Source organism: Sprattus sprattus (genome assembly GCF_963457725.1).
Source record: "Sprattus sprattus genome assembly, chromosome: 7".
In the NCBI taxonomy this organism is placed as follows: Eukaryota; Metazoa; Chordata; class Actinopteri; order Clupeiformes; family Clupeidae; genus Sprattus; species Sprattus sprattus.
Genome location: NC_137926.1, coordinates 16,513,091 through 16,535,590, shown reverse-complemented (window position 1 = coordinate 16,535,590; position 22,500 = coordinate 16,513,091). Strand labels below are relative to the sequence as shown.

The following is a 22,500-nucleotide window of genomic DNA, read 5'->3' as shown; positions in this document are numbered from 1 at the left end:
TTCAGAGCTGTGACGCAAAACTCGCCTTGGAGGAAAAGACACGAAAAGCTATCGGAAAAGTTGTCTCAACTCTCGAGAACATCAGAAAATTAAAAGGAGAACAAGAGTATTTTCTTGTAAGTTTTATGATTGGAAAGGACGTCGTAGCTCTTCTCCCAACTGGCTTTGGGAAGAGTTTAATCACCGAATGCTTACTAAACGTTGCTGATTGGTTAAGGGAACCAAAATGCATTGGGTTGGCCCAGACTGGAAGACGGAATGAAATGGAGTCACAGGCTGGTAATGGCCAGGCTAGCGGTATGCAGCCACGACCCAAAATGAGGGCCGTTTTTTTTTTTTCAGTCAGATGATTTTTTTTTTGCTTTAATCCCTGACGCACGCACGCACGCACGCACGCACGCACACACGCACGCACGCACGCACACACACACACACACACACACACACACACACACATATATATATCATTGTCCTGATCTTCAGCCAGGTCAGTAGTTGACATGAATCTAAATATTAGTAACATTCCTAGGTACGCAAGTATGAATTTTGTAGATATGAAATTTTGGATTGAGATACATTCTTTAGACCGTTCAACAACTTTTGATATTTGTCCCCTATGAAGTAATGGCCGGATTTTGAACATTAGACTTGCAGCATATCAATTCACTAAGTTTTTTCTAAAGTTGTAGGGATCACAATGTGGGAATTATGCCTGCAAATATGCAACCGTAAGTGGGACAAGGGACTTTGTGGCATTCGGGTAACACAATGCACTTTGAGTTGTAACTCCAAAATGACATGCATTATATTCTACTAGGATGGGTGTCATTCATTATCCCTTCCTTAATGCATTGGTATATTCTATGCCTGTACACATGCTGATTATTGGCTGATAAATCTGTCTCTGCTCCTGTTCCCTGCCCTTTTCCTGATCTCCTGTAATGCCTTTCTGAATGGACTTGTGTCAGTAAACTGGCCCTGTAATCCAAGCTCAGATCCGGATGGACAGAGGCGGATCTTCCATTAGGCAAACCTAGGCAAGTGCCTAGGGCCCCAACCAAATCTGTCTTTATTAGGGGCCCCCAAATCCGACCCCCCCCAGCCATTACTTATGTAAAGTAAAAAAAAAACCACACATTTCTAGTAGAAAAAAATAACAAAAATATCAACATAACGCCGAACTAATGCCTAAATAATAATTTTCCAGCACACATGCTCCCCTCCATTGTGCATTGGACTAGTCCAGAATATGATCACGTAGTAACGCACGCAGCGCGAAATAACGTTTACGTTACTTCAAACCAAAGCAGAGGGATCCCTAGAAAGGTTGCCCCTGTTGCAAAGCAATAAACCTCCAGAACAATAGGTAATTTGTTTGGCAGATAGAAAACAGTTTCCCTAACAGAAAGTCTGAAGCTTGAAGTTATTTTCAAACCTTTACTTGGGTAGCACTGTAAAACTGAGCAGACATGCAGAATACATTTTAGTAATCTCATCTCGTAACATTCGTTTCACATAGCATTGCGTGTTTAAACTGTGATAGAAAATACGTTAGCTTAATACTAACGTATAGGGGAAATTACAGAGACTGCGCTAGGTATTAGCATCAATTAATTCACGTTAATGTTTTTGTATATGAGCCTGACATTTGCTCGGCAGATAGATAACAGGTTCTGTAACAGATACACTGCCGAAATTGACGGCACGAACGACTGGAAAAATATATCAGCCTTCCTAAAAGAACACGAGAAGTCTGCTGATCACCTCGCAAATATGGCTGTTTGGCGAACGCTTCAGCAACGGCTCCAAACAGGTAAAGCCATAGATCATGTAAATCAAGAGCTGTTTGTGAACGAAGTAAACAAATGGAGAGAGATCTTGAAACGTCTGATCGTCATTATTATACACTTGGCCGAGCGCAACTTAGCTTGTCACTCACTCACTCACTCACACTGAACCACTGCTTTGCCTGTCTCTCACTCACACACACAGCCACTGTTATTCCTGTCCACACACAAAATCTTTTCATTGGTCCTGTTTAAATGTAAATGGTGGTTTTCATAGACTCATATCCATTTTGTATTTTAGTTCTGTTAAGTGCAAGATCATTTTGTATCTCTGGCAGAGAATGGAAATTCTAATCTCTCTCTCTCTCTCGTTTGATCTGAGTAATACACATGTAATTTTGGCAAAGGCTGGAGAAATCTGAAACTGATTTTACTGTGGAGAGTTGAGTGGCAGTGCACTATGGGTTTATTGCGATTCTAAGAGTATTGGGATGGTTATTTGTTTTGTGTACGTGTTTCAAAAATGAGGGCCCCATGTCTATATTTTGCCTAGGGCCCCAAAATGGCTAGATCCGCCCCTGCGGATGGATGCACATTAGTTATTTTTGTAAACAGGAGAAGGAGACAAGAAGCAGAGAAGCACCTGTGTTTGTCCCCCCAGCACAGTGGTGTTAAAATGCTCCATCACCTCGTCCTCTACACTGATCAGTATGCACTACAAGCACAGACCGGACTTTGATATGTATTAGTGATAATGCACTCTGTTTTAGGCTACGGCATGGATGTGGGTCAGAGTACTCTACAGGGTGTTCCCTCTCAGCCTCTGCCTCTTTTTCTGTTTGCATTTTTGTTTCAGTTGTCTTTATTTTTTATTTTGCTCTATAGAAGCTTGCAGACTTTGGAGCAGATTCAGATGTTAGGAAGAAACTGCCCCGAGCTGATAACCACTATACGAGTCTTTCTTTGTTATGTCGTGAATAATAGAGTTGTGCATATTTTGCAACTTGACACAGAGCAGTGGGCTTTATTCTGAATATATTTGTTTCAGTGTTTCATTACTTCGGGTTTATTTTGGAACGCTGAGGCTGAGGTTACCATCCAATCTTTTGTGTTTGCCCTTATTGCTAGAGTGCAGATGGAACTGTAACTTTTTGTAAAACAGCCACAGCGCAACAAGTCAGGATTTGGTAGGGTTCTTGCTGAAAGAATTTACAACAGTTTGGGAGTGATCAGTCTGAATTGTCATGACTGTAGGATACGTGAAGCTCTCTGATTTTATTTCTCAATTAATGGTGGCCTTGAGAAGACAACAGAGGGAGGAATGGTAATGCATGAACCTAATTACCCTGCATTCCAAGGCAAGCAGCTGTACTGTACAGTACACAGCTGTGCGAGCAAACCAAGGCCTAATTAGGATCGAGTGTGTGTTCGGTGTACCAGCTGTGTGTGTGTACAGCACGGTACACACTTACTAACCTTGTGAAACTGGTGCCCTCTCCACACACACACAACCACAACCACACACAAACAAAGAGAGAGACGGGTGACCAATCTCCCATAATGAGAATATTAATCCATGTCATTTGTAAGGGTCTTAAACTGTCTGTGAAGTGACAAACCTACTACAAACACAGACACATACACACGGTCAGTAATTAGACCCTCATCACTCTCAAGAACACATAGATATGTGTGTCTGGGTGTGTGAGTGTGTCTGGGCGTGTGGATGTATATGTTTGGGGAGTTTGAGGTTTGAGCTTGTTTTCCCTTCCTGATTAAATCATTTTAATTAGTGAGAAAAAAAATGCAAATGATCAAACAATCCACCTCAAAAAGGTTTTTTTCTCACACACACACACACACACACACACACACACACACACACACACACACACACACACACACACACACACACACACACACACACACACACACACACACACACACACACACTCACACACACACACACAAATAAGTAAACACAAGTAATGTAAAATGAAGCGTAGTCGTTGGTTATGGGCTGACAGACCCTCCCTGTCCTTGGACCTCTGCCATATTACCCAGCGTGCATCTGGCTTGTGTGCATCGGCTGTAATTGTTGCTAATATGTTCCTGGCCTGGGCGCGAGCTGCCCTGCTGGAGGAATGTGGATGTGGTGCCAGTGAAGGAAGACTTCAGGCTCATTTGCTTAAGCCTCCATCTATCAATATTAGTTTGTTATTTGCAGCACTGGCGCTCGATGCACCGTGAGGAAAATTGTGGCGATGGCTGAGTAATTTTGGCCGGCTGATGTTGATGTTGGCCGGCTGCTCGGGCTGAACCGCTGTTTGGAGTAAATAGCAGATGCTGGGCTGCACGCGCGGCCATATGGAAACCTCTCCCAGGCCACGAGCTGGCTTTTCTCTTTCTCTATCTCTCTTCCTCTTTCTGAACAGGTGGAAAACACACACACACACACTGGTTGAAATCAGAGAGATTAAGGCACTGGTCTGTCCCACTTACAGAGCCAGCAACTCCCTAGTGCCTCCGATTTTTTTGGGTGAATTAAGTTTGACATTTCCGTTTATTACGGGGAGAGAATCTCGTTATAAAATTCAGTACTTGATGCTGTGTTGTCATCTGGCCCTTGGGAGCCGTTTTGCCACTGAATTTCATTGTTTTAAATTTTTGGTGGTGTGGCAAAACAAAACCTCTTTTTGATGCTATGGAGGACCAAATGTAATAAAAGCATAAAAGACATCAATATTATTAAAGACCAGACCTGAGCCGAGTTTCCCAAAAGCGTTGGGTCACAACAATCCCTAATCACTAGATAAAATGATGATATTGCAACATAAATGAAACGCAGACCTGGTCCTTCTTGTAGAATCTTTCAACTGTATTGTTAGTTCAACGAGGCAGGAGATGATCTCCTGGAGTATGGTGTAGACACTGCATTCGAAAAGGTTCACATGGCTGATTTTCAGTTCAGGCTTTGTTTTCTGTGACCGTGTGAGATTGTGTTAGACGAGAGCACACTTCAGAGGCTCATCAAGTTTCATGGTTCTTCACCAGTCACTGGCCGGCTTTTAATTACAGGCCACATACGTAACTGTGTGTCAGGCCCGTAATGTCCTATCTACAGAACTCTAACCTCTCTCTCTCTCTCTCTGTCTCCCTGTCATTCTTTCACATCCCTATTTTTTCTCTCTCTCTCTCTCTCTCTCTCTCACTCTCTTTCTCTCTCTCTCTCTCTTCCTCACTCTCTCTTTATTTCCCATCCCTCTCTTTCTCTCCCTCCACACAGACGTCCAGCACATTAAGCGGAGAGACATCGTGCTGAAGAGGGAGCTGGGCGAGGGGGCCTTTGGGAAGGTCTTCCTGGCAGAGTGCTACAACCTCAGCCCCACCAAGGACAAGATGCTGGTGGCTGTTAAGGTAAGAGATGATCCATCCATTACAGCCCACTCCCCTGGCACCCCCCCTCTCCCCCCAACCCCTGACACACACAGAGAGAGACAGACACACACTCACTCACTCACACACACACACACACACACACTCACACACACACACACACTCACACACACACTAACACACACACACATACTCACAGTCACATGCATACACTCACACACACAAGGGAAGAGATGATCCCTCCATCACAGAGACCCCCCGATTTGGTTTCAGCCGGCAGACTGAGGGGTCATGGCTCCTGAACGATCACAGCAGAGCCGTGTTAAACCCGATCCTCCTCCTCCAAGGGCCCTCTCACGGGCAACTCAGGCTCTGCTCCAGGCAAACCGTGGCTCCAAAAAGATGATTTGGTGACTTGGATCACTTCATTTTTTTTTTCAAGTCACAATACAGATCAATAGGTAGACTTATGATGTTTTGCCGTCGATAAGAGGTTGGCAGATGATACCAGAGTGCCATCCTGGGTCACCCTTTTCTTGGAAGTAAAAGCCTGAGTCCCATGAAGGGGGCAGCTGGTGGGGCAGGGAGCCTTTCTTTTGGGAAATCATATTGCAGACTGAGCAGCTCAACCAGTGCGGTTCACTTTACAGTTTTTTAAAGGCTGCTGGAAAATATCCTGGCAGATTCAATATCCCACTTACGCCAGAGCACCACAGGGCCTATCCAATTTTCTTTCCCTTTGTCTGTTATTTTTTTTTGTCAAACGTATTTTATTTATCAATGGATTTTTTTTTCCGTTTTTTTAACTAGAGGGGGTATGATAAGAGTGGACCAAGTCAAGAAGAAAAACAAAACAAAAACAATATTTAACTGCAAGTTTCTTTAATGTTATGGACATTTTTCACTTCGTATTGTAGGTATACTTTACATTGTTTAGTTTTTTTTTCATTCCTGGTCTAGTGCACAACAAAAGTGTTTTATTGTTTCATGTTGGGTTTTGTCTAACAATAAGCTAACCACATACAGAAGAGGCACATGCTGACAGTCACTGCAGTAGATTTTAGCTTTAACACTCACATACAGTACAAGCACACAGGGAGTGGTTTTATAATTCAGTCAGTCTGTCACCTCAGGAATAATACATGGAAGCTTTTGGAATGTGGAAATTACCATTCAATATGTAATCACAGTGATGTGTTTTGCTGCGAATGCCGACTCATCTGCTTCATATGAGATCTATACTTTAGATTATTTTTGCACATAGGTTTATAACACACACACACACACACACACACACACACACACACACACACACACACACACACACACACACATGAATGCACCCACAAACAGCATCCTTGAGCTTGCTGGGCTTGTGGTTATCTGAAAGCATGTCCTCAGTTCAATTGGATTTGAAATAGCAATGTTGTATATCGGACGTGAAGGTTGAGTATAGTAGTCTGGCGTGGAGTCGTTTCATTTCATCTGAGCTGCTTGTGAAATGTGATCCGCTTTCCCAGCAAAGAGCCCGACTGAGGCTGAGGATTAGAACCTGAGTGCACACAGCATCCTCTTTATCCCGCAGCATCTTCCCACAGCATCATCACCACCATCAGCATCAGCATCATCTCATTCCTGACTCGATCGATCTTTATTAAATATGTTGCACTATGAAATGGTTGCTGGTGTATTACCCTTTTATTGCAGTGTGTTTTTGCAATTATATACAGGCTATTGCTCTGCTCCATTCCCCTTAAGTACACCTCATCTCTGCACCCTCTCCCTCCCTCTCTTCTTCTCTCTCCCTCTCTCTCTATCTCTCGCACTCCCCCAGGTTTGTAATAAATCTACTATATGTGGTGCCGAAGCCCAGAGACGCTGGTGTTTACCGAGTTTGCCTAACTTGGAGAGTGCATTCTGCTGAAACACAGCCACTTGGCTGGAGCAAAAAGCAGTTTTCATGGCTTCTGACATACTCTTAAAGACGTGGTGATAGGCCGGTGGCTTCCTCTGCCGTGGCAATCCATTCCAGCGCTCCCCCACTCCCCCCCACCAACCCCATCTCCACATGGGGGCTCAGACTGCAAGGCCAGGGGCTAATGTGGTACTTACGCAACCACCGGCAGTCGCCACAAGCCTGTGTGCACCTGGCCTTGTGGGGTCAAGCCTATGGATTGGAACTGCAGTTGGATGTTCTGAATGTCGTTGAATGTGCTGTAATTGAAAGCGCATGTTTGTCCTTGTAGGGATGTAGAGATGGCGGGCAGGTTGTGGTCACACGTGGGTCTGAGCTTGACTCCTTTAACCCTTTTAGGAATGGGTTTTCCATCATATTGCTGGGATCTTACTCCTCAAAGGAACACTGCAGACACTGAGACCAGAAAAGACAGAGGGGCTGAATGCTGACTATTCCAGTGGCTTGAATTAGAAATGAAATGAGAAGACACATATACATGTAGTCTATAGTATAGAACACATACACACACTCAAACACGTACACACGCATACACATGCAAACACAAAGGTGGCATGATGGCTGGCCATCCACAGGTGGCTTGTTCATGGTTTTCTGGTTGTGTGTGTGTGTGTGTGTGTGTGTGTGTGTGTGTGTGTGTGTGTGTGTGTGTGTGTGCGTGTGCGTGTGCGTGTGCGTGTGCGTGTGTGTGTGCGTGTTTGTGTTCGTAAGCGTGTGCGTGTGCGTGTGCGTGTGCGTGTGCGTGTGCGTGTGCGTGTTTGTGTTCGTAAGCGTGTGCGTGTGCGTGTGCGTGTGCGTGTTTGTGTTCGTAAGCGTGTGCGTGTGCGTGTGCGTGTGTGTGTGTATGCGTGTATGCATTTATCACTCATGTGTGCATCCCCCCTCCTCCTCCCCCTCTCTTGCCCCCTTCTGTCACTTCATCACGTGGCCTGCATGTCACTCCCACATGTCACGCATGTCTTCAGCACCTTTTATAGCCGTTTTCACAGCTTTACTGGGCTGTCACCTGTATGACTGTTTTTTTTCTGTGTATGGGAGGAGGCATGTGTGTATGTGTGTGAATGCCAGTATGTGTGTGCATGGGGGCTGTGTTTGAGTGTGTGTGTGTGTGTGCATCTCCTCTGTCTCAGCTCAGATCACTCCTGGTTTCCTGCCCCACGTCAGTGCCTGTTGTATGCTTCTCTCCCCTGTGCGTGCGTCACCCACTGCCTGTGTCTATCACTTGTGTCTCTAACAGTGCATGTGTCAGCTCTGATGAACACACTTATCAGAGAAGTGGTTCTCATGATGAGAGCGAGAGAGAGGAGAGAGAGAGAGTAGAGTGGGATAGAGAGAGAGGGGAGAGTGGGATAGAGAGAGAGAGGAGAGAGTGGGGAAGAGAAAAGGGGAGGGAGAGAGGGAGGGGAAGAAAGGGGGATGGGCGTAGGAGAGCCAGGAGAGGCATAGATCCAGCTCCAGCTCCTGCCCGTGAGGAATGATGGGCCCGTGGATAATCGCGGTGAGAGGTTTTTACATCAGGAGTAATGGCGCCACCATTCCCTTTCTCCCTCCACCTCCTCCTCCTCCCCCTTATCATCTCTTTGTGCAGCGCGGCCCACGAGAGAGGCTGATTTACGAGGGGAGATGATGGATGGGCTTGCTGTTCTTCTCCCTGCATTTAGGCGCAAAGGGGTGGGAATACACTGAGCCTTACGGAATCAAGTATCTGCCTGCCCACTTGGCAGTACCACATTCGATTCTGGCATGGAGGCTCCAGTCTACGTGTGTGTGTGTGTGTGTGTGTGTGTGTGTGTGTGTGTGCGTGTTTGTGCGTGTGTGTGAGGGGCTGTGATTGTGTGAGTGTTGTGTTCATATACATGTGCATGTGTGTGTATTTATATGGGGGAGGAAGAGCGCGTGTGTCTGTGTCTGTGCTTGTACATGATGTGCCCAAGTATGTTCTTGCACATGTGTGTGATTATGTGTGTTTAAGAGAGAGAGAGTATGTGCAGGCGTGTGTGTGTCTGTGTGTGTGTGTGTGTGTGTGTGTGTGTGTGTGTGTGTGTGTGTGTGTGTGTGTGTGTGTGTGTGTGTGTGTGTGTGTGTGTGTGTGTGTGTGCAAATGTGTTTTGTGGGTCTGGGTGTATGTGTGTGTGAATGGGGCACAGGTGGACAGAAACAGGGCTGATAGTATGTCTCTATTGGGTCTCGATGCCTGGGCCATCTGTTCGCCTGAGCTCTCATCCATCTCCCCACCCAGCCCCCGCCCCCAGCCCAAACATGCTCTGTGCAGTTGGCCAAGGGATCCTTAATTAAAATTAAACTGTTGCTGTAAGTGTCTGAAACACAGCTCGAAGCGTAATTTGAGAAACCCCAATGTCTCCTGAGGGGCCCTGGCCTGATAGAGCACAGCAGACAGTAGGCCAGAGACACTGGAGGCTGGGGCTGGCCGGCAGAGGTTGGGCTTGGGAGAAGGAGATTGAATTTATCTGGATAAAACAGCGTCTTTTTTCCCCCTGAAGGCCAGTATTATATGGATCATGGATTTGTATTTGTATTTCATGTGGGTTAGTTCTCTTGGCGCGTGCGATTCAACACGTAGTGAATGGAATGATTTTCTGTGAAGCAGTTGTTTGTCCTGAGTGTGGCAACTGATCTTACTGTAAACATTTCAGAAGCAATTTAATGCAGTGGAGTCGTGCAGCCAAGTTGTTGGCCCCAGGAAGCTGCATACTCCCCATCACTTGAGCCCTCTCCTCAGTACCATTATCATCACCACCATCATCACAAGCATCGGCATAATTTCTCTCACACACACACATACACACAAACACAAACACACACCTTTATATACTCTATTTGATTCTACATTACACAAGTCAAGTTTCATCAGGGATCAAATCTTTTTTTCACAAATGCACACACACACACACACACACACACACACACACACACACACACACACACACACACACACACACACACACACACACACACACACACACACGCATACACATAAACACACAATTCATATAGTTAATTTAATTTCAGATTGCACAAGTCAAGATTCATCAGGGATCACATTTGAGCATAGTCGCTGCTTTAGCCTTATACAGAGCTGCTAGTGTCTCTACAACACGTTCTTTCAGAGCACTCTCTTCATTATCCTTGATAAATTGTGTCTTGGGAGGGAGCCCGGATGGTCACCCCGTAAATTCAGCCCTTCCCACAGCATCACAAGGCTTCAATGAGAGCACATTGTCTGCCTGAATGGCACCTAAATCACAGGGGGGAGAGAATGTGTACGTGAGGGAGTCTCTTTTCACCGCAGGAGGTGCTTATCATGGCGTCATAAATGCACGCCAACACGTTGAGGGATGTGCAAGGTTTTTTCTTATGTGGAAGATGTTTTTATACATTAAAAGATTGCCATACAGACGCACGGTTGTCCAAAAGAGGCAACTTTGATATTTGTGACACATATGACAAGGATTCCATTTTTGGCCAGAAGCAGTATACAGACAGCTGCAGAAAGCTGCACCGATATCTTGACAGTCAGTTCTGTTTCTGGGTTCTGACCTTTGCCAGCACATCTGCTCATTATCGCCCACAGGGAGAGCAGAGACACTCCGAGAAATGGAGACTCTGGGCCTTAATTTGAGGGCAGTGTGATGTCGTTACCATGGCAATAGCTACCACCCATTATTGTCACAATATCTCGGAAGTGAACTTCCAGTTATCAAGCATGCTGTCTTTCCCTTGCATTCATTTTCAATGTGTAATTAATGCTAGCACTCACTTACTCATTGAAATAATATAACTAACAGCCCTGAATTGTATTATCTTTATTTTGTTGTTTAGACTTGTTTTGTAACCTTTTCATGGTACAAGAGAAAGACACTCAAATCACTAAATGGGGAGCTGGGTAGATTTCTCCTGACCGACAACCTAATTGACTTAATGAACTTACCTCTTAGACACTTAACTAACTCACTTTCTTAATTATTTGTTTTCTACTCACTCACAGACTTTAAAGGACCCAACACTGGCAGCGAGGAAGGATTTCCAGCGAGAGGCTGAGTTATTGACCAACCTGAAGCACGAGCACATTGTGACGTTCTATGGAGTGTGTGTGGACGGAGACCCTCTCATCATGGTGTTTGAGTACATGAAGCACGGAGACCTTAACAAGTTCCTCAGGTAAGGGAGTGTGAGTGTGTGTGTGTGTGTGTGTGTGTGTGTCTGTGTCTGTGTCTGTGTCTGTGTCTGTGTCTGTGTCTGTGTCTGTGTCTGTGTCTGTGTGTGTTTAAATGTACACATTTTAAGTAAGTAAATGTCAAAATGATGAACAAACAATCACTTTTAAAATCTAAAGTCAGCGTTATTTAAAACACAATCTGCTGACTACACACGTAGGCTAAGTAAGCAAATGTAAAAAGTTAATCACATTATCAGCTAAGATCAAACAAACGTTACAAACTGATGTAGTGGCCAGCCAGCCATTTAGCTAACGTTAGCCTGCACTGTACAGTCATCCATCCAGCCAGCCATCTAGCTAACGTTTATCTGTACACTCATCCATCCAGCCAGCCATCTAGCTAACGTTTATCTGTACACTCATCCATCCAGCCAGCCATCTAGCTAACGTTTATCTGTACAGTCATCCATCCAGCCAGCCATTTAGCTAACGTTAGCCTGTACAGTCATCCATCCAGCCAGCCATTTAGCTTACCTAAGCCTGTACAGTGATAGGCTACTGTACATGATGAGGACCAGATGTTGACTAGTGTTCCAAACGTAGCAAAGGTAATGTCCCACCTTGCTCTTTTTTATGCCTCGGCAGCATGTTTGTCTTGTTTTAGAAACTTAGTCTGGTAGTTTAAAATCAAGGCATGTTTGCCTCAGGCAAACTCTTTGGCCTGCAGAGTCAAAGGAGCAAGAAGACACATAGTTGTAACTTTACATATCTGCAGTACAAACAAAACAGACAAAATAGTGTGAATACATAACGCTGATTTAATTATTCCATTTTGAAAATCCTGGCAGAGCTGTTTGCCATACACAGATTCATGTTAAGCAGAAATTGTTCTATTGTCCCTAGTGTTATGTAGCAAACCTTTAAAAATCAAAGTGTCTCTATGTGTGTCTCTATGTGTGTGTGTGTGTGTGTGTGTGTGTGTTTGAGAGAGGCGGGAGAGAGAGAGAGACTGCCTAATGCTTCTGTTGAACAGTAAGATAAGAAGAGGCAGCCTTATATTGAATAACACAAACACTTCATTCCCCACCCTTGCAGATGTACCCTATCTGTTTCACAAATGGTACTATATATGCTGTTATATTGAAGGCTGAACAGACTCATTTCATATGTACATGACAAGGCCAAAACAACAGGATAAAAGACTCTAATCTATTCACGGTCTCCTACGATAGCAGTGGGGGCAGGCCATTGTCTCAGGGTGTAATGCAAATAAAATGAAACTACAGCACAGTCGTTTTCATTAGAAGCCTTTCAATAATTCAGTTTGAGCTCTTGGTGTTTTAGCTCTCTGCTTTTTGCAGAGGGATAATTGAAGTGATCCATCTTCATAGAAAAGGTTTATCACATCATCTCGAGCCCGTTAGTAACAGAAGACAGTGCACACAATGCAAAATGAAAACCACAAAAGGCTCCCTCTTTTTTTTCAGTTTTGAGTTATGCGCGGTAATAGGAATGCATTTGTGTAATTTTATACAAATTGATATAGGAGGGAAATAATGTTTATTTTTATTTTCTTTCTTTTTTTTTTCTACAGAAATCTGCGAGCCTTTTAGTTTAACCACAATTTTAACTATACACATATTGTTTTATGTATTAGAATTTAATCTTAGAAATGCTTCCCTCATATTGAATCCTCCCTGTCAGCCTCTAAGAATCATCTTATGCTGAACACTTCACCTGGATGTAGCTATACGTAGTATGGCTTCAAACTTCACATGATAAAGCTCTCATTCTGCTATTCATGTATGTATTTCAAACATTTCAAAGCTTACGGGTATTTTTTAAACAAGAATGATAAATGGACCTGCTGTTTCTCTGAGTTTTTTTTAATTCTTGGTGGCTCATTGTAAATACATGCCTTATACACACACAAACACACACTCACGCGCACACACACACACACACACACACACACATGCACACACACACTCTGAAGAGATGGGTGATGGTTAAGCAGGGTTTCATTATAATAGACGCTGGCACTGCCTCAAATGAAAAGGGCTTTTAGGTGTGTTATGTGAAAGGCTCACTATAGAGTTTGGTCCTATTATACTTGACTATGAGCAGCAGGCAGTTTCTTTGCCGTTCTTGAGATGGCCTTTTCAATAATGCACAGATCTGGGGCTTGTGTATTTTTAATGGTACCAGTCTTAGTTACTTACTGAATGCCATGATGGCACCAATGGGAGTGCACTGTGACATCACCTCACAGTCATCACCTTTCCTCTGATTGGCTGGCTTCCACTGCCCCAATATATCTCTCTCTCTCTCTCTCTCTCTCTCTCTCTCTCTCTCTCTTTCTCTCTCTCTCTCTATATATATCTCTCTCTATCTCTCTCTCTCTCTTCCGCAGAGCTCATGGGCCGGATGCCTTGATCCTGGTTGACGGACAGCCACTTCAGACCACTGGGGATATGGGCCTGTCTCAGATGCTGCACATTGCCTCTCAGATCGCCGCCGGGATGGTCTACCTGGCCTCCCAGCACTTTGTGCACCGAGACCTGGCCACGCGCAACTGCCTGGTGGGCAACGGCCTGCTGGTGAAGATCGGAGACTTCGGCATGTCCAGAGACATCTATAGCACCGATTACTACAGGGTAGGCTGTTTTTAGCGGACATTACAAATGGCCATTTCTGGTCAAGGTCCAGAGGGAGTATGAATACAGAGAAGAGAGAGAGTCATGATGAATGACTGACTGACTGACCGACTGACTGACTGACTCAAAATAGATTTCACTGTCAGATGGGCTATGCTCAATAATGCCTAGTAAGTGAATGACTCCATGGTTTTTAATATTTGTTTTCATCAACAGAGTAATATATTTATTTTTTGATCACCCAAACATGCCTAAACTGATCTCTTTTTAATTCAGGGCAGGTCAAAGAAGAGGTGTGGACAGCCACTGGAATGCACACCTTGTTCTTCTCCTTCTTCACTTTATTTATTTGTGAGCGGCGTACTTAATGAACTTTTGAGTGTCCACCGAAAGCTCATTCATCCTGCAGACATTCTGTACAGGCGATCACAATGAAGACATAATTTATTTGAGAAAGTCACTCTCTGGTGTTCTCAATACTCTTGCATTTCAAACCGTATCAATCACTCGCAGGTAGATTTCTCATTACGCCTCTGATTTAGCACACAGATTGCTTAATGAAACGCATGGAGCTCATAATGCCTCTGTGATGGATGTGGATACGTGAATGCAGAGGCATCTGCTTCTCTGGCATTTAACAGCAGACTCCATCAGCCCCTAAATAATACTGACATTCCTAATAACACAGCCTGGAGCAGAGGGGGGTGTTCTGATCAGCCTGGCTGGCTTTTGTGAGAAAGGGTGAGATTTACCTCAGTTCGAGTACCCAAACGCTGCAGGAAATAACATGTGTGACTGTAGAGTTAGGAGCATTGTATGAGTTAACACATTCATTTAAGCCTAGCTGGCCTATTTATGTCAAGACAGCCGTGTCATTCAAACTCCAGAATAAAATGATTTGTGACTAATTAGACGAGAAAGGCAGGAGGAACCAACAAGCGCTAATCACCAGAAAATGCTTAAACAAAATGGCTCTAAAAATAGAATCCTAGTCATTTCCTCATTATCAGAATCCATTGTTGCAGTAAATACTCTCCCTCGCAGGCACAAGTGTGTTTCAAGTAGACGTGATATGTGACAGAGGAACATTCTGGAAGCCTTTTTTTTGTTTGTTTTTTTAGATAGACGTTCCGGTGTGTGCGCTCACATGCTGGTGCGTATGTCAGCATGTGACCGGGCTGTCAACCGCCGCCTTCATCACTGTCACCCTGTACATCATTTTCACACTTGTCGCTTTGCTATATGAATCCACGAAGAAGCTTTTTAACCAACCTCTCACTCTCAATTCCAGGTCTTTGGAGGCGCTAATTGGAGTCAAAACGTCACGTCTGCTCATGGGCTTATTACAAAACGTTCTCAAAAATATTGCACAAAATACTGACCCTTATTTTTCTCAACAGTAAAGAATGCTGCTGTGCTATTAGTTGTAGCTACCTGAAAAAGGTCTTTAAACATCTAACAGCCCACTGCATCTCATCCGAAGGATTGCACAATTAAAGTTCTGTAATGTGTTCTGTAATGCAGCTGTGGAGACGCACACAGAACATACAGTCATCACACAGTCAACAACAACTAACCCTAACCCTTACCCTTGCTAGCACGCCCGCCCGCCTCCCTTGTCTGAGGTTGGAAGTTCGAGTCCAGTGCAGGACTGTGCTTGTCCACATAACACCCCCTGCCCACCCTGCACACACTTCACCACACTTCACACAGAGGAAGCTACAGGCTTCCACTGTGTGAGTGAAGCTATACAACTTAAGCCAGTGGCGCACTATACTAAACACACTATAATTGGAATTGCTCCACATTACTAAATGCTTGACATAAACCATGTAGACATGTCAAACAATGTTCCACCCACAATGTTTAACTATAATAACAAAGTCAAAGAATATATACGTTATTTCCACCTCGAAAACTTTGAAATGTACACATGCATTATAAATCTTCACTACACATGCACTAGACTGTAAGACTTCTCACCAGAGCCTTCTCACCCAGAAGAAAATCCCAACAAACCCTGAACTTCTCCATTTATAAACCATAAGTAAAGTTCAGTGCTGTAGTGTATTGTATTGTTATGATAAATAATGGACTGTGTTACACCCCCAGGACCTTTTAACCCAAATTATTCATCAGTTGTCATGGCTAAATCATTATCTACACCATAACCAAAGTAATATCAAGCACTACCAACCACTGTATCAATATTATCTACTGTATTTAAATTTTGTTCATATAGTTCAATGATAGTTCATGGAACCTTAATGATGTGTTCACAGAAACAAAGCATCTCTCTACAGGAACAGGGCTTGTGTGTGTGGGGGGCTTGTAAAACTCTTAAAATATGTGTGTGTGTGTGGGTGGGAGGCCGAAAGGGCGTTGGTGGGTGCAGGACTGACTGACTCTCAGCCCCCCCATCACTGGCTGGTGGGAGTTGTTAACATTACCTACGTTCAGAAGATAATGACGCTCAGGCCATAATATTGATTTAAATATGTATTAATTAGCTGGAGTAGAGCTTGCTTTGTGAGCAGAGCTGTGTGCTCGCCGTCTCCCCAGAGCGTGCTAATTGTGCCGCGCCTACGCAGTTGCCCTTTGAGACCGTGGTGGGATTCTGTCAGCGTCCTGCCAGTTCTAATTCCGCTCAGGGAGAAGGGGACCGAGGCTGACTTATTGGTATGCTTCTTCAGTCAGCCACGGAGCCCCAGAAAACCCAATGTGGGGTAGGGTTGCTTTGTGCCACGGAAAAGCCATTTAAATTAATAGAAATTCAATCAATTCATTTAATCTGCCAAGCAGCCCCACACAAATACACACACACACACACGAGCACAAACACAAACACTCAGTTCCTTTGAAAGGGAGAGGCGACTCTGAAGAACTGCGTCTGTGTGTTTGTGTGTGTGTGTAAATATTTAGTAGGGATGTGAAGCACATTTATCAGGGCAAGACCTGTGGCATGGCTGCACAGAGACAAAGCCGCCTGCTCTATGAGGAAAAGACAGCATACAAAACATGCGCACACACACACACCACACACAGACAGTACACACACACACACACACACACTCACTCACACCGTATGCCATCTCACAGGGCAAACTAGAGAATTCCGAAACAGTGGAACACCAAGGTCTTGACAGTGTTATCGTCAGCACATGGAAATATTCACACAGTTCTCTTGCAAGAGATCCAACAGTGTCAGATGGTGTTGTGCAACAGCATTAATGTGTACATGGCTGTCTGGTGCTGCTGTCAGGCGAGACAGACAGGCCACATATCATCCCTGTGCAGAAGGTCTCACCCCTGCCCCCACCCCCTCTCATCCCTTCTCTCCTCGACTGCGGTGCATTCGTGACTGTTATCTGATCGTGATTGCCGAGCGATCATGACCGCGTTGCGACCATGGCCACGGTGTGAGCACAGTCCTACAGAGCTCGGTAATTAACATGCCACTGCCCACTTAAGGCTCCAAATTGGCAGTAATGGCATGGCCGTCATCGACACGTCTCTCTGACCAGGGCCTGTAATTAACACAGCACTGTCGAGGCTCGACAGAAATGGATTTTAAACCGCCTTCCATTTCATTGTGATTCTGTGTTATATGTGTGTGTGTGTGTGTGTGTATGTGTGCATGAGTATGGGGGCAGAGAATTGGGGAGGGGAGACATGATTAATGCCTGGTTGTTTTAATCGATTAATTTCTGGCTTCAGGGACGGACTCTGCAGAATTCACTTATGGCACAGACTTCATTTATATCCACAAGTGCTTTGAAGCTTTCAGGCTCCTTTAATAGAAATGTTCTTCTCCCCCATCCTCTTGCTCTACGGGAATCATCTATCTAGGCTGAGGTGAAATATCAGCCTCTTCTTCACTGATTCGTTACGCTTCACTGGAGCTGAGGGCAAATGACCTCACACACTACACATTAGGGTCTTTTAATAGAAGATCCCAAACACTGATTCAAATGAGTAGTATTATTGCATGTGCTTAATGTATGTTGCATAACTAAGCTTTCAAATTTCAGAACTGTACGTTCCTATTTTGGTTGTTCACATTTATGTCGACCATTGTACTATCTATATATACACTATATAATATCGCTGTCACAATTTGCAGCATTTGTGCTAGTGCTAATGTTTCTGTGTTTTTTTGTTTTGTTTTTAAGGTCGGAGGTCACACCATGCTGCCCATTCGCTGGATGCCCCCAGAGAGCATCATGTACAGGAAGTTCTCGACTGAGAGCGACGTGTGGAGCTTCGGCGTCATCCTGTGGGAGATTTTCACCTACGGAAAACAGCCCTGGTTCCAGCTGGCCAATAACGAGGTAGACTGACGTAGACAAACATTATACTGCATGCATTGAGTGTTTTGTCCAAAAGCCTCCTGCCTCTCACTTCAAAGGGATCACAAGGCAACTGTTTGATGTTGAGGAAAACTGTTGAGGAAAAGCTCATGTATGTTAACATTTTATTATTTTTTTGTTGACATTAATTTATGCTATGTTAAATATGCTATGGTATCCTAACATCCTAACCTACACTTCAAGTACAAGAAAACATTGAGCAAAGGATTCTGTGTGTACATCTTCCATAAGGGGAACTGTTTGCTATCATTTGAAGCCCCTTTGGGCAGCAAAGGGTTCTGCAATACAGATGATATTCAAAGAACCCTTTTTTCCCCGCTAGAACCATAAGACCATCCCTTTTACAAGGGGACTCACAGCTAAGAGCTGCCATCAGCTAGTGCCATTAGTGGTTGGAAAGGGCTTAATTTACAAATCACCAGCTTCTTTGAAGTCCTTCACTCTTTGGACTTCAGTATTGCATAAGCGCTGCCCTGGATGGTCTGCAGTCAGGTGTGAAAAGGATGTTCTGCAGTGTGATAAAGAGAGGAAGTGGTAAATCACAGGCCTTTAGGAAATCACAGAATGATTTCAAGCATTTGGCGGAAATTGTCCTATTTTTGTGCCGCTCATGGGCACCATATTTTAAATGTGAGTGGAAGCAATTAAGACTTAAGCCAAGTTGACGAGGGGAGAACAATTAAAGGAACATAGCCTCGGAGATTGTGTGTATGTGTGTGTGTGTGTGTGTGTGTGTGTGTGTGTCTTTCTCATTCTCACATGAGCTTCTTTAAAATGTGAACACATCAAAAATTGAGCCAGTGCAGTGCCTCACTGAATACTCTAGCTCCCTACCCTGTGCTGTGCATCATGGGTTTTGACCCTGTTTGAATAAAGCAAATATTTGCATAACCCATTGACAGCTATTCTCATTATGTGAATAAAATGTAACCCAAGCCTACTTTATAAATTACATGCTGGTCCCAGTCAAATGTAAAAAAAAAAAACAAAGGAGTCTCCCCTACCGAGAGTATCACGGTGCTACCTGTGTCTCCTGCTGATTGAGGTGATGCAGGTGAAACTGAATATCAGTAATTACTTCCTGGTTCAGAGCTCTAAAAGACTCTCCAACCTTGCCTAGTGGCCATTGCTTCTGCCTTTCCTCACCCGCCACACCTTTTGGATTTTACTTCGGCTTACGCATTGCAGGGCACCGCCCTGATGGCTTTACACTTTTCTTAATCCAACATCCATGCCGACTCAACTTTAAGTTTATCTTAATTCATAAATATCATTTTGTGATGGCAATCAACGTGGGGCCTCCCCTCCCGAATTAAAGTGCCCTGAGCCGGGCCTCTGGAAGAGGAGTGAGTGAGTTGGTTCACTGTGAGCCCACCCCGGCTCCATTTTTGATCTAGCACAGGTGTCATGGTCTTGGGATCTCACTGGTTCTCCATGTTACTGTGAAGGCATCTAGCGGTACATCCTTTATGTCTTGCAAACTGTATACACACTGACCAGTTTCTCTTCTCTCTCCCTCTCCGTCTTTTCCCAGGTGATTGAGTGTATTACTCAGGGCCGTGTTCTGGAGCGGCCGCGTGTCTGTCCTAAGGAGGTGTACGACGTCATGTTGGGCTGCTGGCAGAGGGAGCCTCAGCAGCGAATCAACATCAAAGACATGACGAAAATCCTCTACGCCTTAGGCAAGGCCACGCCTGTTTACCTGGACATCCTGGGCTAGCGCTCTGCAGTCGGGGTGGACATCTGTCCATCCGTTTGTCTGTCCATCCGTCCGTCCGTCCGCCTGTCTGTCTGTCTGTCTGTCTGTGTCTAAGATGGCAACTGACCATGGAATAGGTCCTGCCTGGATCCGGTTGCGCTCCCCCACGGATGAACAACATCACATCCCAGGAATATCCCAAAACAACACAAACCTAAACACTCCGCTGTCACACACCTTCTACACGGGGAGAGACTCAAGTGCCTGCTAAAACCTTTGGATACACTGGATAAAGTCTTTAAAAAAAGCACTTTTACATTTTGTTTACCTGCATTTAAAACTGTACAGTTATACTGTATGAAGAGGGAAAGTCTGTCTTTTTTTCGTAAAAACAACACTCTTCAAAAAAAAACAACAAAAAAAAACAACAAATAATAACAAAAATGCTTAAAATCAAAGAAAAAGAAGACAACACAGGATTAAACGTTGGCTTTTCATATTCTGACATGACGACATGACAATTCAGCTCTCCTGTCCTATCTTTTGTTTTCATTTTATAAGTATATATATATATTATATATATTTTTATTTCCTTGTTTTTTTTTTTTTTCAAAGTGTGGACGTCTGCCATCTCTCTAGTGAAGGGCAAATCCCCTTCTGAAGGAGACAGCTCGCTGTTGTCCAGTCAGACCGTTGGCAGGGACTTTCAAAAGCCCTACTGCAAATCGTCGGCTGGGCCTTTTCTTTGAAACAAGAGGCACGACCAACAGGGCTCTTGATTCCTGTCACAGAGAAAGCTTTCTAATGAATGGAAGAACTCCGTAAAAAAAAGGAGCCACCGATTAAACCAACACATTTATTTAAAAAGTGAATGTATATAATGTAAATCTCTGTGTCACAAAGCTACCGTATGATAACTTATTTCCTATTTAGAACATTTTTGTTCCTCGGTGTGCAGTAATGGTGAGTGAATCCCATAAATATTTTGATAATATAATATTTTCTTTTTTTGCTTTGTTAGTGTTGTTTATGTTTTGAAGAATATCCATCCAATCATAGAATGTATGTTTTAACTAAGTTAAACCCAGAGAGTATTCTAGTTTGTTGATTCCATTGGATGTGTGACTAACGTGTGAAGGGAGTTAAGTTGAGCTAAGCTGCAGAATACTCATGACAAGGCACTTACCATACATTCACCATACATTCACAGAACATTCACCAAACACTCACCAAACATTCATTAAAACACTCATCGAACATTCATCAGACACCAATCACTCACAAAAAATCCATTAAACATTCACCAGACACCTACAGCTTGCTGATCTGAGTATACAGATCACAATATTAACATGATCAAACATTTACCAAACATCCATGGGTACCACACCTTTTGCTCTGAGGCATGGAGCTTACAGCAGTAGTACGGCGTTCCACGTGCAAATACTCCGCTCCTAGTCTTAACATGTCCGAGCATTCAACAAACAACCGCGGGACTTAGTGTAGCAGCTTTGGCATTAGGAGCGCCAACACTACCACACACAGTCATCATCCAAAACCTTACCACTGCTATACGTCTAGAGGTCTTTGAACTAGTGCTTCATAATGCTGAATACAGGCTCTAAGTGCTTCGAGTGTGGGGTGTGCTGAGGTGTACACCCTAAAAGTTAGACCATTCTGTCTATTCACCTAATCCTTACTCTGCTTTCACATTGCAGTGTCTGTTTTTAAATGTTCATGTCAAAGCTCTGGAAAGTAAAATGCGCCTTAATGTGAAACGTTAACAGTGCTTTGCTTAGGCTGACAGTGTCACAGGTTTATTGTGCGTGATTTCTTTTTTTTTTTTCAGGAGAACTTATACATTCCTGACATTCCAATGTAATGCATCAGGGACTAAATTGTCTGTATGACAGTTGTGTAGGACAGACGCTGGACTCTGACACGGGTTGTATTTGTTCCTGATGATTCTCTGCACTGTCTGCCTCATCCAGTTCCCCCCTTTGCCTTCATGCCATCTGGTTCTGGGGGACTCGTTCTACTGGCTGCTTGTGTTGACTGCTGATGGCTTCCCCCTCCATAATGATACTCTTTCATTCTCTCCCTCGCCGACAGTAACTTTTACGTCCTCTGTCTCTATGGCTACAGCTTTTCATTCACGCTTAAACTGTTCACTTCACTCTGCTGCCCACCTGTTTATTTTCTGTGAGAAATACTATATGCCCAGAATAGCAGTTTCTGGGAGGGTTTGGCAGGAGGATATTCATTATTTAAGCCATTTAAAAAGCATGTTCGCCTAAATTGTTTAGACCGTTTGAATTTCATTAAACAATGAGACCCATAAAATGTACAATTCTGGTCCACTAGGATTGAATTCCCTTTCCTTGATTTATAATGCAATATAGAGGCCCCTTTATACAGGTTTGAAGCCATCTTTTTTAT

The 22,500-nt window shown here is 44.0% G+C and overlaps 1 protein-coding gene across 1 annotated transcript in view; it reads left to right on the top strand.

Annotated features, from left to right (window-relative positions):
• The window catches only part of LOC308368487 (NT-3 growth factor receptor-like), a gene marked incomplete at both ends in the record, with an annotated part of 184,190 nt that extends 164,108 nt beyond the window's left edge, over positions 1 to 20,082 (top strand). The window contains 5 exons of the mRNA XM_080842660.1: positions 5,074 to 5,204; positions 11,165 to 11,337; positions 13,749 to 13,992; positions 18,165 to 18,323; positions 19,897 to 20,082. Coding sequence (XP_080698786.1) covers positions 5,074 to 5,204; positions 11,165 to 11,337; positions 13,749 to 13,992; positions 18,165 to 18,323; positions 19,897 to 20,082 — 893 coding nt within the window. The remainder of the gene's footprint in view (positions 1 to 5,073; positions 5,205 to 11,164; positions 11,338 to 13,748; positions 13,993 to 18,164; positions 18,324 to 19,896) is intronic.
• Between the last annotated feature and the right edge of the window lie 2,418 nt (positions 20,083 to 22,500).